The sequence below is a fragment of the Mus musculus genome, chromosome 8, assembly GCF_000001635.26.
Source record: "Mus musculus strain C57BL/6J chromosome 8, GRCm38.p6 C57BL/6J".
Lineage (NCBI taxonomy): Eukaryota > Metazoa > Chordata > Mammalia > Rodentia > Muridae > Mus > Mus musculus.
The window spans coordinates 107,366,889-107,386,463 of record NC_000074.6 but is presented as its reverse complement, the minus strand read 5'-3'; the positions used below and the strand labels follow the sequence as shown (position 1 = coordinate 107,386,463).

At 42.4% G+C, this 19,575-nt stretch overlaps 1 protein-coding gene across 16 annotated transcripts in view; it reads right to left on the bottom strand.

Annotated features, from left to right (window-relative positions):
- Positions 1 to 6,946: 6,946 nt before the first annotated feature.
- Nfat5 (nuclear factor of activated T cells 5) overlaps positions 6,947 to 19,575 on the bottom strand; it is an 86,083-nt gene continuing 73,454 nt past the window's right edge. For 13 of the 16 annotated variants that reach the window (XM_030243681.1, XM_030243682.1, XM_006531195.3 and 10 more), the window contains 3 exons: positions 16,913 to 19,415; positions 15,805 to 16,046; positions 6,954 to 15,306 (listed from right to left, as the gene is read on the bottom strand). In XM_030243681.1, coding sequence (XP_030099541.1) covers positions 15,811 to 16,046; positions 16,913 to 19,415 — 2,739 coding nt within the window. In that variant the 3' untranslated portion in view covers positions 6,954 to 15,306; positions 15,805 to 15,810. Of the gene's footprint in view, positions 15,307 to 15,804; positions 16,047 to 16,912; positions 19,416 to 19,575 lie in introns of all 16 variants that reach the window. The other 3 variants (NM_133957.3, NM_018823.2, NM_001286260.1) reach the window with 2 other exon arrangements.

Here is a 19,575-nt window from a genome sequence, read left to right as displayed (position 1 = left end):
GAATAAGACCTCTGCCACAATCTTCCAGCCAAATTTGAAGCAAGCTTTAATTAAATACTGACAAGGAGGATGGACTCTGGCCAGGTCTATTCCAGGGTTTCCATGAAATGGCCACGAGTCACACTTGGCAGAGGCTTAAGACGACAACCCCATAATGGCATGGTATTTTCCATTACGTGTGATCAAGCTCACTTGTTTAGGGGAGTGAAAACACGTGGCTTGTTATCTCTCAGAAACAACAGCGTCCAGCATTGCAGGAAATGTCTGTTCCTGAGTAAAAGGCTTACAGGTTAGACGCATTTTTGTTTCATGGATCTCTTAGGAACAGTAAATTAAAATGTAATGTTGGCTCTCACAGGGTCTCAGCATTCCAAAGAAGTAGGCTATCTTGCCAGTGGAGGAATGGATTTGCCAGTGACAGTGAAGGTCGTTAGGTAGAGAGAGCAACCTTCCTTCTTCTGTGTCCTTTATATAGACTGCCAGCAGAAGGTGTGGCCTAGATTCCCACCTCAAAAGATCTGGATTAAAAGTGGGTCTTCCCATTTTAAATGATTTAATTTTTTTTAATTAAAAAAATCCCTCACAGGTGTGCCCAATCACTTGAGTTTTAGCCAATTTCAGATGCCACACAGGCTAAAGGAGAATCTCCTGGGAGACCACTTTAGAGATTCAGTAACAAATGATGACCAGGAGTAGGTAGCCTGAGCTAGCCCAGTAGGGCTGCTTCATATTGAAGCACCTATCCCTGGTACCTACGTGGTGAGAGGAGGGGAATGACTCCTGAAAGCTATGTTCTGACCACACATGTGCCATGGCGTATGTGCTTGAGAGAATGCACACACACACACACACACACACACACACACACACACACACACACACGTGCAAACACACAGATAAATAATGTAAGGAGATGTTTTAAGAGCACTAGGAAAGAAAGTGGTGTAGGAATTATAGCACACAGTGAGAATGTGAGCAATAGATGCCTGAGTGGGCGTGGGGGCCGTGCTCACTCTGACATATCCAACAAACCCGCCACTCTTCCAATGCTAGGCACACAGCAACATGCACATACCCTTGCAGAAGTGTATTCATGGGGAAAATGGCAGTTACAGACAGCTATGCTGGGCATGGAAAAATGCCAGGAAGAGAAAAGATTAAAGGGACAGCCTTGGCACTGAGGGAGCTGGTTTGTACAGACTGGTCAAGACTGACTATTTAGTCCATGCTTGTCAGAGAGTCTAAGTGAGACTGGTTATCAGGAGGATGAACACTTCAGGCACTGGGATGCCTTTAAAGAAGTTCAAGGAAGGGGAAACTAGGGAGCCAGGCTAAAGCAAAGAAACTGGGAGAGTGCCAGGTCAGACACTCACTGAGGTCAGAACAGATGGGGCTGTGGAGTCACCACTGCTCTAAGGAAAGACCCTGGAGGTTTTGAGCAGAGGTGTGCTAAGGCTTGTTTGAAGAGGGGAATTCTGGTGGACATGTGAGCCATCAAATGCAAGAGAAGAGGATGGGTTTGGCCCTTTCAGGATGCTCTTACAACAGTAAAGGGAGCAGGTGTGTTTGGCCAGATCAAAGGTTAGGCTCAACAGGATTTGGTGACGAATCAGAAGTAGGTGGAGTCCAAAAACTGCAAAGGTTCATTGGCCCGTGCAATTGGAAGGGCAGAGATTCCATTTGCTGCAGTGAAGAAAGATCTGGAAGGAGCATGTGGGATGGGGATGGGCAGCGGTGGGACTAGCATCTGGCTTCCCTCACATCATGTTTGACGTGTCTGCTAAGTCAGCTGAGTTGACACGCAAAGAGGAGGATCTCGGCAACACGTGTAGGATGTAAGGAATTTACTAGTTAGTGCTATACACGTAATCTCCTACAGAGATGGGTGTGAAGTAGTGCAACTGGGGGAGATCTGGAGTTGTTAGGAGACCCGCTGACTGTTTGCTCTCTAAGGCTCTTCAATACTTGAGGGCAGGGTGAGTTTGAAAAGAGGTTTGCACAAAAACCAGCCCTCCCTCAAGTTTCTTCTAGAGTCAAATTTGAGTGACTATGGAATAAGGGTATCTCAAACTCCCTGTTCCAACACACTTTCATCAAGTTATAACGTTTTTGTGGTAACAGAACAACGTTATAGAGCAAGGAATCTTAAAAAATTCACTGGTGGGACACAAGAGGTGGGTTGCAGCCAGGCAGAGAAATCTCAACTATAGGCCTCCAATGCTGTTGTAGCCCTTAGGTTGGTGGATAATAGGGTTAATACACTCCAAATGTTGTTGTTTTAAAATCTGTGTGCCAGTTAGTTTTTTTTTTTTTTGTCAACCTGACACAAGCTAGAGTCATCTGGGAAGAGGGAATTCAGTTGAGGAATTTCATCCTTCAGGCTGCCCTCTAGGGAAAGTTCGTGGGGATGGTGAGCATTTTGCATAATGACTGGTGTGAGAGGGGGCCCCAGCTCGCTGTGGGTGATTCCATCCCCGGGCAGGTAGTCCTGGGTCGTGTAAGAATGGTAGTAGGGCAAGCCAGTAAGCATCTCTCCTTCATGGTCTCTGCTTTCCACTCCTGCCCTGGCTGTCCAAGATGGATTACAACTGGAACCGGAAATTAACCCTTTCTGCCCCAGTTGGCTCTTAGTTGCGGTGCTTTATCACAGCAACAGAAACCAAACCAAGGCATTTGTTGGATCTGACACAGAGGTGGGTAAGGAATGGCTCTTCAGGGAGCCAAAGATAGTCTGAGAGAAACTCTTAATTGGGCTCCCGACCTGCACCAGTCTCCACAGTCATTGAAGTTTGCATTCAGCCAGCCTTGGTAGACACAGGTATTCTCCTTCCCACAAGGGAAGCAGAAAAGTAGACTTAGGCTGTCCTGAGAGCCAAGTGAAGAAAGTGCCAAAGGAGGGAGGCATTGAGTGTGTCAAATACTATAGATAAGCCAAGTAAATGAGGTCTGAGGACAGACCACCAGCTTGGCCACTCCTTGGTGGTCTGGACAAAGGCTATTTCAGAAGCGGGGGACGATACATGCCAGGTAGGTTCAAGGAGATAGGAGAGAACTGGAAAGCTGTACAGAAGATATGTGACCAAAGAGAATCACTCACCTCATGTTGAACCAGATTATCCTCCAAGCCATTATCATCCTCTTCAGTTCTGCTGGGCCGGCTCGCAAGAGAGCCTCACAACCGGGCCCACTGACTGTTTACCTTCTTTCATAGGACAGGGTAGGAGGAGTCCTGGGACCCTCACCTGAGTATCTGGCCACCCCTCCCACACAGCTGTAAACAATTCTGACTTAACTGCACGTGGTTCTGGAGAGGGTAGAGGATACAGATAGGGTAGAATGGGGCGGGGTGGGGGCGAATTCATCTATGCAGCCCTGGGGAGAGTGGTGCAGACCTTCCAGAGTGGCTACTTTACAGTCACCTATACTCCCACTGTAACCCCTCACCCACTGCTCTGTACATAAGCCTCATAAACACAGTGAACCCCCAGGGAATCACACATGCTGGGAACTCAGGAGAAGGGGTGGGTGTTGTTATCTCACCAAGGGAGGGGATTTTATTATTTATTTTTGATTTAGAGAAGTCTGTTATAGAGTTCTCGATAGGGGGAAAGGAACGGCCATACCATTTGAGTCATGCCTGGTAGGTACTCAAGCTATGACTTGAGCAGCATGGCAAATGGGAGGGGAACTTCAGAGACAGTAAGGAAGCTGGAGTATTAGGGAAATATGTATGCTTAGGTTCTGGCCAGTATCCAGGAGAAACAGGCAGAAGGAAAGCATACGGAAAAGTTCCACCTGAGTCAGGACTCAGAAAGAAGGCTGTGCTGGCAAGTTCTTATGTCTTACCATAGGCTATTACCATTTGGAAGAGGGAACTGCAACCAAAAAATACCCACAGAATGGCCGGGCTGGAAGCATGTGGTGCATTTTCTTAATTAGTGATTGATGTGAGGAAGACAGCCCACTGTGGGTGGTACCATCCCCTAGGCTGGTGGTCCTGGGTTCTGTAAGAAAGCAGGCTGAGCAAGCCAGTAAGCAGCATCCTCCCACGGCCTTTGCATCAGCTCCTGTCTCTAGGTTCCTGCCCTGCTTGAGTTCCTGCCCTGCTTTCCCTCAGTGATAGACTATAAACTGTAAGCTGAAATAAAACCTTTCCTCCCTAAGTTACTTTTGGTCTGGTGTTTTATGACAGCGATCGGACCAAAAAGAACTTGGCTCCTGAGGGCTAGGGTTAGGGGCTAGGAGTCCTTTTTCTGATGTTTTAAGAAAACTGCACACCAATGTGATAACAGCCTTGGTGCTAAGGATAATTAAAGGACTAAATTTTTTTTTAACAAATTAACTTGGATATTTCATACACACATACATGAAATATATCCACCCCAATGTCTCCCCTCAAACGCTATCTCCCTCAACAAGTCTCCTCTCACAATATCCTGTCTTGTTCTATTTCTTTTTGTGATAACCCACTAAGTCCAACTAGTGCTGGTTTTGAATGGATGTGGGGCCTTCCACTTGAGCACAAGAAATCTACCAGCGGAACACCCTAAAAGAATGATCCTCCCCTCCTGGAGCAGCTATCAACTGCTAATAGGAACACGGTAAGGGGTAAGGTCTGAAGAGTACCTCCCCCATCTGTGCTAGAACTTTGGCTGGCTTGATCTTGTGCAGATAATCTTTGCTGCTGTGAGTTCATAGTCACCATATCGTGGGATTGGATCTTTCAATAAAGTAAAGGAAAATGGTACCTACTGTATGAAACATTAGAATAGGGTGGCATCAGGACTAGTAATGCTAACACTGAGTATTTACTGTGAGCCAGGACCTAAGTAAACAAATACACCTTACTGGCTTAGCTCTGGTGACAGCCCTAAGGGGATAGTCTCTTTTATAGAAGTATTTGTGTACATACAAATTGGTTTATGGGGTTGCAAAGTGTGGAAGTCAGGATCTATGCAGGACCAAACTCAAGAGCCCTTGCTTTTTTTTTTTTTGACATTTTTGTTGTGTGCATGCATGCAAGCAAGCATGCCATGGTGCATTTCTGGAGGTCAGAGGACAAATGTAGAGTCAGTTCTCTCTTTCCATGTTTTTCTGAGTTCTGGGGATTGAACTCAAGATTGTCAGGCTTATGAGACAAGCACCTTTACCAGACAAACCATCTTGGTGGTCCATATTTTTGTTTTTGAAAGACAATGTGTATGTGTGAAGTGGAAATTTCTAGTTTCTTTGGAAAGTTAGTTATGTCAAATCTTTTGCTGGGCACACAGGTGAAAGGATGTTTTGATATAGCAAACATGTGAAAGGACCCGGGATGAAGGAGTATAAATATGACCTCACAGTGGAAGACGAGCACTGAACATTGATTTCATTTGCTCCACCTTGTTATTCTTCGCTAACAACAGGCATGTTTTGGTTCGCCTTACATAGCATTGTTGAGCCCAACTTGTGGTAGCACAAATGAGAGAAATTCGCTCCTGCATCAGGTTACCACTTACGTGGCCTCTCCTCAGGCCAATTGTCGGGCCTTGGGGTTGCTTCAGGATTGAACTACAGCTGCTGGTTCATGTCCAGTGTTTGCCTACTTAGGGGACTGCATTGAAGTGGCAGGTTTGTGTGTGATATCTGCTTGTCTAGAGGACTGGTCTGCAGCTGCTGACTTGTATTTGGTGTTGGCTATGGGACTGAACTGCTGCCAAAGATCGAGCTCACCCCCGAAAAACTTGCTGAACAGGTCCACTTCTCCCACATCCTAATAACTTTTTTCTTCCATTACCTCTGCTGGGTGGTGGGCTAGAGAAGTTGAACCCTTATTAAAAGTTGCAAAAAATTTATGCCTATATATGTGTATATGCTTGGAAGTGCCTGCAGAGGCCTGAAAAGGGAGTCTGATTGCATGGAACTGGAGTTGCTGGCAGTTGTGAGCTGCCCGATATGGGGCAGGAACCAAACGCAGGTCCTCTGCAAAGAAGCTTGAGCTCTTAACTGCTGAGCCATCTTTCCAGCCATCTTTTCATCTTGGTTACTATACCTTTTCAGTGCTGTTTAAGCTTATTAATGACAAATGTTTATATCTTCTGATTTTATGTGCACATGCGGTGTTTGTACATCTTGTGTGCATGTGTACATGCAGGTGCACCTGTTTGTGTGTGGAGGGCAGAGGTCAACCTAAGGTCTGTTTTGATTGCTCTGTACCTCAAGCCCTTATAAGGAGGTCCACTGAAGCAGGAGCTCAGAGATTAAGCAAGGCTGGCTGCTTAGTGAGCTCTTGGGAAGCCGTTTCCATCTCCTCAGTGCTGGAGTTAGATGCGTATCACATCTGGCTTTTTCTGAGGTGGTAGGATCTCAACTGAGTTCTTCATCTTTGTTGGCACACACTCTACTGACTTGCTCTGAAATTACAGAGATCTGCCTACTTCTGCCCACTATGCCCTGCTAAGGCAGTTTTTCATATATTATATTCACAATATCCTTGTACCACCTATATTACTAACTTACTGTTTTTCCTTGATTCACCCTTTCCCACATCATCTGTTTAGTAGACATATTTATTCTTTTTTTTTTCTTTTTTAAAGATTTAATTACTATATGTAAGTACACTGTAGCTGTCTTCAGATGCACCAGAAGAGGGCATCAGGTCCCATTACAGATGGTTGTAAGCCACCATGTGGTTGCTGGGAATTGAACTTAGGACCTTTGGAAGAGCAGTCAGTGCTCTTAACCGCTGAGCCATCTCTCCAGCCCCCATATCAATTCTTTTTTTGAGATGCTATGAACTGAACCCAGGGCTTTCCACTTGCTAAGTGAGTACTCAATCAGAAGCTCCACGCTGAGTCCTCACATAGTTCCTATCACCTCACTAGCTGTTTCCAGTCTCCACCATTTCCCCACACTGCTTATACATTCAGGTCAACACAAAGTCTGAGGAAAAAAGATTGCCACCCACTGCAAAATGAAAACTTTCAATGTTTTATTTTTGACTGCAGCTGTTTACAGAAATATAATTGCGAGTATACAAATGTTCCAATAGAAGCAAAATATCTTTTTAATATTTAACAAGTTATCACAGATAGCTAAAAACATAGATGCAAATGAAATTCCCCCAGAGAACAAACTGAGAATATCTGGTGTCAGTGCTCTGAAATTCCAACTATGAAGCCGTATACACAATGTCACTCTTACGTCACTGCAGGACAATGCAAGAAGGCAGGTCAGTGGTTGATCAGTGTGCTCAAGCAGATAAAATTAAACAAAACTCAAAATGGCAGAATGGCAGCTAAATCACTTGAGAACATGTTAATGAAATATTCCAAGTTACTCATTAAAACAGGAAGTAAAAGAAGAGAGTGAAACTCAGTCAAGTTGCCAGGAAAGCAGCAATCACTTGGAGCTTATCCTTAGAGGGAACAAGGTGAACAGATACATTCATTAGAGAGAAGGGGTTAGTTCAATTGCACTGCAGAAGGTCTCTAATGAGTGAAATTGTGATCACTTCGATACAGGACAGCTCTGTCTGTCTGTCTGTCTCTCTTTGGTACCAGGGATTACACCTACCTTGGGCCTTGTGTGTACAAAGGCTCTGTCGCTGAACTCTAACTCCAGCCAGGTCACAGAAGTTTGATTCTCAACTCACTTGCAAGCGTCTGGGGTTATGTGTGAGTGTAAGCTTTCCTGAGGCTCACTAGCTAAAATAGTAACAATAGGCCACCCCTACAAACCATGCATATTATTACTGCTGGGGTGGGTTCCTGGGAAAGGGAAGGACCAATGTGAGAGAGCAGGTAGGGGTGACATGGGTTGAATGCAGGATCTTTAAAGGAGGTGTTACAAACCTTGGTTAAATAAATTGTGTAGAATGCTCTGTATCCAGTGACAGAAGGGGAAGGGAGGGGGTCTCTACAGCATCCCAACAGCTTGCCTACTTACTTTCCAGCACCAGTTTGTAGAGTAAGCCACTTAGCACTGCTAGTGTGGTACAGAAGCAGTGATTCTCAGAAAGCAAGTATTCAGTTAGTTTTATTCTGAAAAGTGAATCTCTCTATCATGAGTTAACTCATCAGCGATTTGTAAACAGTGGAAGGATGATGGAAGTGCTGAATTCTAAAGGAAAAAAATAAACCTGCTTAGCTTGTATTTATTAAGATGCACACAACTGAGAAAGGGGATACCCAAATTATAAAATGCACTGTCTTATCATTTTGTTAAGTACTTCACCTGAAGTGTGAGTTCCAAGGAGAACCATCACTTGACTGCACTGTTCAAATGCCAAGTAAGCTACTTGAAAAGAATCTATTAAGAGAAGAAATTAAATAAGGTGCTATGTTGGCCTGGCTAGCCATCTATCTGAGATCTCAGATACAAGAAAAATGGTATGGAATGGCAATTCTGTTCTGAGAGCTGGTCTAGCCAAGAGCAAAACCATGGCCTGCTGGTAAATTAAGAGGCAACAAAGAGAAAGCTTGTATTACACTGCCCACAATGTACCCATGTTATGCATAAACAGGAGACTGTAGCACCCATCAATTATTTTAGCTAAGTAAGTGTCACAACAATTAAAGAAATACAGAACATTGCACCTATATATTGAAATCAGTCAGTTAATGTAAACTTTTTAGTCAGTGGTAGGGAAATGCCAAACTAAGTTAAATGAATTATCAATAACTACACTGTATATACATAAAACACATGCATTTCTTAGGCAGTACTGAGAATAAATTATTATTGTTGAGAAATGATCACAGATAACCAGGTAAGGCTGAATATACACAAAGAAGAAATAATTATCTCTTAAAAGTGGGAAGAAATTCTCTGGCTTTCACTAGATAGAACTCATCCGTTAGAGTGGCTCTGAAACTAAGGATGCACTGGACTCACTGGGGACTTGGGTTAGACAGACTGCTGGGCCCCACTTCAGATCTAATTCAGTATGCCTGGGCTACTGCCCAAGAATGTGCACCTTTAACTAGTTCCCTGCTCATACTGCATCAGCTAGCTGCTGGGCAGAGGACCATACTGGTTTGCATAAACCACAGGGGTAGAAACTATACACTATAGCATTCTTATATAAGGGACACGAAGGAAGGGGAATGGTTCTAAGTAGCTCTCCGACATACTCATCAGCCAGTCAAATTTTACTATTTCTAAAATGGTCTGCAAAATATAGTCATTTCCCTACAGCTACATTTCAAGGTCTTAAGTCCTTTAGAAAATAGTAATTTCAAACTTATTGTAAGTTACTTTAATTAAGCAGGAACCTAACACACCAAGCCATATATCCAAAATAAATATGCAGTATTCTGAATAGTTAAGATGTATTCTTGGCTTTTTTTGGAATGATTAAAGTGCACAATAGAGTATTACAAATACTGCATAACTATGCTATCTTCAGTCCACCAACAGTTACAATCATACTTGCATGGGGAACACACCTTTGTTGTGGAGTTTAAGTTACTACTGTCCTGAATTTGATGCTGATGTCTCTTTCTTCAAGCACCACCATAAAGAGTTGGATCAGAAACAAAATGGACAAAACCAGGACACTCAACCCAACTGTATCTGAGACTAAAACATTACTTTAGCTCTCCCCCCCCCCCCACTCAAATGACTTCTAAGTTTTTTCTGACATTAAGTTTTCTAAAGTCAATTAACTGAAGTTCAGATAGATAAGAAATAAACTACTTTGTCACATTTAATTAAGGAAAAAAACCCAATGTTACCTCCAGGCCTTACAAAACCTAAGTTTTAGTGACTGTTCCCCCCCACCCCCAGCTAATTAGGATCTGAGAAGAGGCTGTTGAGTAGTGCCTTTATAACATTTAACACACATTTTTGTGCATGAAGTCTCACAGACAGCCAAATGTTTATTTTTGTTCTTATTCAGGTGATAGCCATCTATAATTTGTTGGGATGAGGAAATTAGATTCACACAAGCCTGAACAGTGTGCACTTACTTTCCCAAGCAATTCTGCCAAAGCACTTTCTCTATTATTTTTAAGTCAAAGGAACTGACAAGGTTATCTCCTATGGTGACCAAGAAATGGAGAAAATAATGGTCACATGGAAAAAGTACAAGTTGGGACCTGATAAAACCAGTTGTTCACAGAATTTTGGCAATAGTGGAAGGTGAAGTTTTTAAGAAGGGGGCACGGTGCTTGCTTTGGCAGCACATATACTAAAGAAGGGGGCACTGGCATGGTAAAAAGGCACTTTTCCATAACATTTAATCTACATATAAAATATTAATGTAAAAAATTGCCTGAAGAGCAAGAGCAGTAAAAACAGAACTTTATTAATATGAGGCTTAGCATGGCATGAAAATAGACAGACAGTTAGAAAGTAATTAGGGTATTGGGATAATTTACATATACTGAAGAGAGTCAATCTCCTGCATCATGAATGTCACCTTCAGTTTAGCTCTAGTGACAAAAGTAGGCAGAATGGGAAAGCTCTCAGTATGTGTGATGAATGGGTGAGTGCTAATCCTCTTGCTAGCACGTGTACCCAAGATCTCTCTCTCCCTTTTGGTGGTGCTGGGGACCAAATTCAGGGCCTTGCGCATGCTACATAAACTCTCTACCTCTGAGCCACTCCTCAAGGCCTGGGTTATTTTTCTCGTATGTCTATTGAATTAGTTTTTCTCTTTCACTGAGCCCCTCCAGGTAACCCAAAGGACCCAGATATAAAGTGGTCATTTTGGTTAGAGATAGAGCCTGTGCTAGAGATGCAAAGTAAAGCCACAAGTTCTCCCATAACTTTCAACTAATTAACAATCAGGAAATAGGGATAACAAAAAATTTTACTAGGAAAATGAAAAATTCTCAGGCTAACCCCTGTGAGTAAGTATAACTCTGCTGAATTTAAGAATTATTCAGGAGCCGAAGAGATGGCACAGTGGTTAAGAGAACTGATTGCTTTCCCAGAGGTCCTGAGTTCAATTCCCAGCAACCACTTGCTGGCTCAAAACCATTTGTAATGGGATCCAATGCCCTCCTCTGGTGTCTGAAGACAGTGTCAATGTACAGAAAAAATACAAAAATAATAATAATTAAAAAAAAAGAATTATTCAGTTTTGGTTCTTATTTGCTGACAGATTTCATTTTCCCAAAACAAGCATTTATACTGGTTTAAAAAAGGGGTCCCGGTAAGGTGCTTCATACCAGCAGGCCCAGGACTTGGGCAGGATACTGCAACCTTGCTGAAAAAATAAAAACAAACACTCAAAAGGTCAAAAGGAATTGTCCCTTTAATTCTGAAGGGACAGATGCACAATTTCTTCCTTCTATTTTTTCTGGGTACATTAGTCAAAATTCTGATAGGCAATAAATCTACTATAATGCAATTATAAATTATAACTCACAATATTATACAAAGAGGGGGCAAGAAAGGATGGGAGAATGGGAGGGAAAGAAAGAGGCCTCTTGTTAATACTGCTTCTATTAATAAAAGCCCTTTTAACACTTGGTCTAAGGGTAAGACAGGTCTACAATGGCTAAATACCAAATAGCAACATGATGCTAGAATCAGAAAAGTCCACAGCAATGCTTAGGAAAAAAGTATGTAATATCTTCTCCTTGGTGTGAAATGACAAGAAGGAATAACTTGCATACACACACACACACATACACACACACACACACACACACACACACACACACACACACACACACACAGAGGTGTGTGTGGATGGAAAGAGGAAGGGAGGGAAAGAGGGAGAGAGAAAGGGAAGGATGTAGTGGGAGAGTAGAGAGGGAGGGAGAGAGGGAGAGAGAGAGGGAAAGGGAGAGGGAAAGGGAGAGAGGAAGGAAAGGATGTAGAGGGAGGGAGAGAGGGAGGGGGACAGAGAGGGAGAGGGAAAGGGAGAGAGGAAGGGAGGGGAGAGACAGAGAGAGAGAGAGAGAGAGAGAGAGAGAGAGAGAGAGAGAGAGAGAGAGAGAGAGCTCCAAGCATTTCTGTGAATTGCTGAAAGCAAGAGCCAAATGTAACAAAGGAATACAATGTAGTTCACAGTTTATTTAGGTCCTTCTGCCAGATATAAATTTAATAAATCATGATTTTCAAGGCCTTTGCTGGCTTATTGAGTCTTCCCATTGGCAGCTGTAACTTGTAACAGTAACTGGGAAGCTGCATCTTAGCACAAATATCAACCACTGAGCTAACTCTTCAATAAGAAGACATACTTTTTGTAACCAAATCATATATTCAGAACATTGTTCTTAACATGGACCTTTAGGGGCAAGGAACATTTAACAATGCGAGAAAATAAACAAACTCCATCATATTCGAGCAGGAATATGGTAGCACAGCACAGCCCTTGTATAAATAACCACAGAAGTGATGAGACTGAAAATGGGGGTTTCCACCTCCATCCTCTCAAAGCACTACAGTTCAGGTGATGTTCTGTTCTAAACTTAAACATTATAAAACAGAAATTGGTCCCGGTGACTTGGCATTGCCAATCAGCATTTTATAAGGATAAGCTGCTAGTCCAGAACGACCAGAAGCCACCACACGAGCCAGGCTTCCTGCTGCCACGTCATCCCCAGCATGGCAGTGTCAAACATTCTAACTTGATCTTGGTGAAGAAACAGATTTCCTGAGTCTTCTACATGATCTCACAAAGTAATTCAGAAAACTCAGAAGTAAATGTGGTATTAAACTTTGACTTCTGTTTTTCCTAAATCTGCTAGGTCTGCTTTCTATGATGCTCTGGACAACACTCTAGTGTCTGTCTGTTTTACTTTTAAAACTGAAGCACTGAATTGTGTGGCTGACCCTTCTTGTAACCCGAACTATGTTGGGTGATTTTTCCCTATAGGAACTGGGGGGAGAAAGGAGATCTTGAGGAAATACTTTTGGTTTAGAGAATTTATAAAGTAGCTCTGGATATTAAAAGATGGGGAAATGTTATTAAAATTACAAACATGGTTTTTTTTTAGTGTCTTTATAAATAAAAGGCATAGGATACAGAAAGCCAATTAATAACAACAACAACAACAATAATAAAATATTAAATATATAGTGAACAAAGACAGAGTGGCTCATTCTTGTCAAACACCATTTGACACACTGCCTCAAATGAATTTCCTTGCGCTTTAACATCTCACTGAGTGAAGATCCAGCAAACACACAGTCAGTCGCCCTTCAGCTCCCTAATAACATCGAGGAACTGCCTGATGGAATGGCTACAGATAAACAGGCCATTTGCTTCAAAAGGTGCTTAAATACTCAAGAAAGACATAACAAACCCCCCTCACTGTTATCAGACGCCACGTTGTGGTAGAACATCAGACAAACTCACAAATTTACCACAAAAATGTGTGGCAAAAAAGAATAGTTTATATATGTATATATATATATATATATAAATTTCTATATTTATGCCAATGTACTCACTTAGTACAAATAGCAAAATAGTATACCATTTCCTAAATATAAAATATAGCTTTCCAAAAAAATGAAACACACATTAGATATAAACCATCCAAAACTTGAACGATTGAAAACTGTTTTCAAAATTAAATGACCAGAGTAGGTCTCTTTCTGGAAAGTTCCCTTCATATTGGCAAGAAGCCTGTACTACTGAAAACGTAATCCAATGCCTCTCAGAGAGGGAAAGGAAGGGCCAGGGCAGAGGGAGAAGGACAAAGAGAAGAAACAGATGACAAGAACCACAGTCAAATAACAAAGGAAGAGTCCCAAAGCAGGATCTGGCCATATAAACTAAACCAACACCAAGCTCCACACAGTTCAACACATGTGGAGGATAGGGGGAGAAAAACTGAAAGGAAAAGTAAGGAAAAAGGCAACAACCATGAACTGGCTAATTTTTAAAAGCTTAGAAAGTAAAAGAATTGAACAGGAAACCAAAGCATGTCAACATATAGAAGCTGCATACATGATGGGCTAACGCTGCATTGACACTTCCCACATGCCAAAGATAAATGAGACATAAGCACGTGTCCAGATGTAGGTGGTAGTGAGAAGCAGGCATCCCACGGGTGGTAAGGACACCCAAAACTCTACAACTAATGCTACAAATGCAAGTTCTGGAGTGTGTAATTTTGCTCTCTGTAGATGCAACACAGTTAACTCTTCCTTTTAAATCAATGCTATGACCCTGTGGAGCCCAAGGCTGTGGGAACCATCATGTAAGTGACCACTTCAACTGTAAAGCACTGAGCTGACTGACATGTAAACAGTCACTGCAGCGTGGGGAGAAGTAATAGTTTGAGAAATGTTTGTTTGCCTTGTTTGTAAAATTAAAATGTATACTGCTATTTATCAGCAGAGGGAGAATTTTGAAGACTTCAGAACAGCACCGTTCATGGAAGAAAAAAAGAGAATGGTTTTTTCCCAGGAATCAAATCCCAATAACTCCTAAAAGAGTATTCCTGGCCTGTGCTGCTGACTGCCAGGTCACTGGATCAATGTGGCTGCCTTCTCTAATTCCTACAGGGTCAGAAAGCCAGTAGAATATTAATAAAACTACGAAGAAAAAATGCAGACAACACAATACAGGTGATGCACATAAGAAGGGAATACTAGCCTAACGCTGGGCAAGAAGACAACAGGCTCAAAGTACTGTCAGTTTAAGCTACCGGAGGAGACTATGAGAACGTAACACATCATATATCACCCCCTTCATTTTCATAGAACAAAATATTTTTATGCAGTTATGGCTAAATCCCTTAGTAGAAATACAGAGAACTAACAACTCTCTGAAAAATGAACTCAATAACTTCCCAGCTGTAACCAGTTTTGCAGGCATGTCATCTGCTTGTGTGTGTGAGGAGGAGTCCTCAGATCTGCAGAGTTCCTAATACAGCTAAATTACTCCTTCAGCTTCTCCATGAAAACTAAAAGAAACTCCTTCACTTTGGCCAACAGCCACGTTTTTTACATCAACAAAAGCACAGCCTTAGTCACTACTGGACTTTACGTTGTCCTAAGCCACTACTTGATTAAAATAATGCAGGAAAGGAAGTAAGAATATAAGTAAACATGACAAATATGATTTCCTAATAGCAATAATAACTGAGAGGCCCAGCCTTGCAGTTACAAACAGAGGACACAAGCAACAATGCTGTCAGCTGGAAAATCTAACAGGCTCTCAGTCATCACTGTTATTAGAAACAAAAAGCACATTGGTGGCAAATCACTGCAACAGGCAGCATGGGTGTACTCTTATAGCCAGGAAATCTATCCATTTACTCAAACATAGTTCTTCACCAGAGTTCAATAATCTTTATGGAACCACAGTTCTCAGGATATCTTGGAATCACTGTTACAGAATTCTTCATGGAATTTCTGAAGAAAAAAAAAAAAAAGTCAGTATCTCATTAGAGAAAAAAAAATTGTAAAGTATCTGTTACCATGAGTGGCTCCAACTGTCCTATGTAGGGAACTTCATCATATTCAATCTTTCTTGCTTTTTTGGTGGTGTTGGGTACTGAACCTAGGGCGTCAAATATGCTGCGCAAGTACCCAACCAAGATATAGCCCCAGATTATAAGATTTGTTATTCTGTAAAATTTTTTCTTCTTTCATGCTCTCCTTTTCTACTATGATTGGATCTAGGGCCTTATATGCTAGCCTGATATTCTGTCACTCTAAATGAAAGAAGCTCTCAGCCAGAAGGAATGCCCAGTATTTCCTACCTAATCTAAGCTGTCATTCAGAGTGACTTACTCAAAGTGAAGGTCCTATTTTAACTAACCGTAAAAGCTAAACAGTGCTCCTAATCCGAGTCTGTTGTGAGTAAAATTTAGTAACGCTTTTCACTAAGAGACCAAATGTAATACTTACATCTCACTAAAAGGAGCCGGTTAAATTGTTCCCTTGGCTTTGCAATGAAACAAGCAAATCAATCTTTTCCATGTTCTGACTGCTGTTCACAGAGGAGGCCAGTGGGGAAGTCTCTGGCATTTGCTGAGAAAGAAGTGTTGTCACAGAAGATTGGCCCTCATTTTGTGGTTGGCCCTGCTGATTTATGGCCATCAGCTGATCTGGCAATGTAGCTGGTCCGGAGGTTAAAAGCTGACTACAATCTGAAAAGACAGCGAAATCAGAAACATCTGATTAGTTAAGATTTCTGAAAAAACACTTTTTAGTTGCCAGCAGAAATTTATTACTATGCTGATCTACATTACTAAAACTAAAGTGCTTGACAGTCTAACAAAATGGTTTTCACAATACAACACTAGAATCTATCTTGGGATTCCTATAACCATATATAAAAGTACTACTGAAATTGCGTATGGTGGAGCACACCTTTAATCTCAGCATTTGGGAAGAACAGCAAGTGAACCTTGTGAGTTCAAGGCCAGCTGGTCTACACAGTGAGTTCCAGAACAACCATGACTAAATAGTGAGACCTTACCTCTAAATAAATGCAGTCATACAAATAAAAGTATTATTTAATTACTTGACGTAACAGATGAAAAGTGGGTGCCTAGCTTTTTAGAAACAACTTAATTGGCTAAGATACTTTCATTTCCTTTCAAATTAATGTCATAAAACGGTACACACATTTGTACATATCTTTTCATTTAAACCTCTTAACATCTTTGTGAGGTATAAAAACTATCACTTTTTTTTGGTGTCTGTTTCTGAGATAAGGTCTCATGTACCCTAGGCTAGACTCAAACACTATGGAGCCACAGATGACTTTGAATTCCTGATCCTCCTGCCTACACCTCTGAAGGGCTAGGATTACAGGCATGCACCAATATGACCAGTCTAAAATAATTACTTCTGAAAATATGGAAATTCATGCCTATAAAGGGCAAATAACGTGTCCAAGGCTCAGTCTTTAGCTGGTGGAATTCCACTCTGCTTTGAAACTACTGTGCCTTATGCTTCCTTATAATGATCTGAACATTTCAAATGATACTGAGAAATTTGAGTTCCTTACTATTTTGAATGCCAAATAAGAACATTCCTGAAGTCTGCTGAGATGAGCCAGGAGAATTTTGTATTTGGTTTATTGTGCCTCCTGTAGTGTTGTGAAATAAAGTAGCCTGTGGCTGGGGTGAAGAAGTGCTTCCTTGGATTCCAGGGATGTTGTTCTGCGGGGAATAAAGAGGAGACTGCTGCATGTCTGGTTGGTTTATACTGGTTTGCAATGCAGACATGGATGCTGGAGAGAGGAAGAGTGTTACTTGCTGATCTTGAGAACTAGGTGACCCTTGAACCAACTGGATCTGAGGAGAGCTATGGAACAAGGAGGTCTGTGGTGACTCAGACTGCGTAGGACCTGGGTTCTGAAGTGAGGAAACCGTAGGCTGATTCTGAAATTGCATGGGCTGCTGCTCTTGGTTCATTGGGGCCATATTACTTTGCTGGTGAAAAATTGACTGGTTCTGCTGCTCCTGACTAGCCATTGGGTTCTGGTTTGGGCTAAACATCATGTTTGGTGGTGGCTGCTTCTGGGAGGCCATTGTAGCCATGGCATTCTGATTACTGAATAAAATGCTCTGTTGCTGTTGTTGTTGCTGTTGCTGCTGCTGCTGTTGCTGCTGTTGCTGCTGCTGCTGCTCCTGGGATGGAGAGTTACTCTGCATGCCAACTATTGGGCGCTGTGTTTGGAAAATTGGACCTTGCTGGTTTTGAGGCATTGGATTAGGAGGCAGGGAGCCAAGGGCCACCTGAGGCTGAAATAACCCTTGCTGAGAGGGTTGTGCCTGTTCCTGGGAAAGAATAGGGGTCTGGATGTGTGAGATTGGAGGCTGCTGTTGGAAAGCAGCTTGCTGCTCAGTGTTTGATGTTGACTGAAGTGGAGAAATTGAGTTCTGTGCTGCAAAAAATGAAATCTGCTCTTCTTGGGCTACTGTGTTAGTTTGAAGATTATTGATAGAACTTTGGGAAAGAAATATGTTGGGTGACTGCTGGTCTTGAGGAACTGAAGAGCCCTGTAACACAGCAATGGTATTCTGAGAGTGAAACATTGAAGGCTGCAGTTGTTCAGAGGATGCTGTGGAAGTTTGACTGTGGACAATAGGATTTGGACTATGAAAAATTGAACCTTGAGTTTCCTGGGAAAGGTTCTGAGCATCAGCAATAGGATTTTGAGGATGAAAGAGCTGAGCCTGTGAATGAGAGGACTGCTGCAAAAAGTTCCCAGACTGAAGTGACATCATCTCGCTCCCTTGCTGGAACAAGCTATTCCCTTGTTGCTGGGTACCATTATTCTGAACACTCATTATATTTTTTGTAGATGAAAAGAGGTTTACTTGAGGTTGGCTGTCACCACTGCGCTGCATTTGGACCATTGTCTGAAAGACGCTGTTCTGAATCTGTTTTGCTTGTGCTCCAGTTTCTTCTCCATCTCCTGAACTTGGTGTCTGAAACATGGTGGAGCCAGGGGTTGCCACCTGTGGCGTGGTGGTTGTGGAAGTTTCGTTTCCAGAAGCTGCAGGGGGAGACGAGAACAGCTCACACTGCATCTGCATGTCCTCGTTGGTAGGCAGTGCACTCATCATGTGAGAAGGCTGCTGGTAAACTGGAGACTGCTGAAGGCTTCCACTTGCTGAAGCAGCTGAAGGAAACAGCTCTGACTGGATCTGGGCAGCTGCTTGGCAAATGCTCTGCTGCATCTCCATCACCATTGCAGCTGATGACTCCATCACTTGCTGCTGCTGCTGTTGCTGCTGCTGCTGATTAGACAGTGTATTTTCAGTCTGTTGATGGACGCTGTCAGCCCTCCCAGGTAGTAAGTTATCTGGTCTAGTGTGAACTGCAGACTCCGCTGAAGAAAACATTCCAGGGCTTACACTATTTTGAATTTGACTGACTTGGAAAATGTCTGCATTAAGCTGTTCTTGAACATTCTCATTCCCATCTGGAGTAGAAAACAGAACAGACGATAACTGCTGTTGTGCCTCTAAAACCTGCTGGACCAAATCAACGCTTCCACTCCTGCCGCCAGCAGCGCTGCCTGTGAAACTTCCTGCTTGCAGCTGCTGAATAGTACTCTGGAGCTGGCTGACACTGCTTGGCGATGGAAAAATATTTGATGGTATCTGCTGCTGTAACGTTTGTGCTTGTTCTTGTAGTGGGGATTGCTGCTGCTGTGATGCTTCAGTTAACTGTGACAAGTTAACCACTGTATCTGACTGTATTGTGTCTCTGGACTGAGCTTCTCTTGTCTGAAACTGTGTTGCCTGCTGCAGTAGTGCATCGCTGCTGGGCAGCTGACTAGCAGCAGAAACTGCGGGAAAGGTCCCGGGCTGTGAGATGTCCTGTGTCTGGATAGTTGTCAGGGTCTCTGGGTTGTATGCCTTGGGCTGAAGCTGCTGCTGATTCTCACTTTCAGGAGTTAAGTGGGAAGATGACGACGGTGAGGAGAAGGGTGCACCCCCCGCTATGTTAGAAATAGTTTCTAAGGTTTGCTGGGTTGATCCAATGCTCTTTGTAGTCTAAAAAATAAAAAGCCACAAACAATATGCACATATAAATTAAATAATCACATATATTACTCCAAAAATTATTTCTAAGATTACACACAGAATAAGCTTTCTACTCTACAGTATCACTAGAAGTCAGTGTAAGACTGATTCTTTATGACAATATCTGACT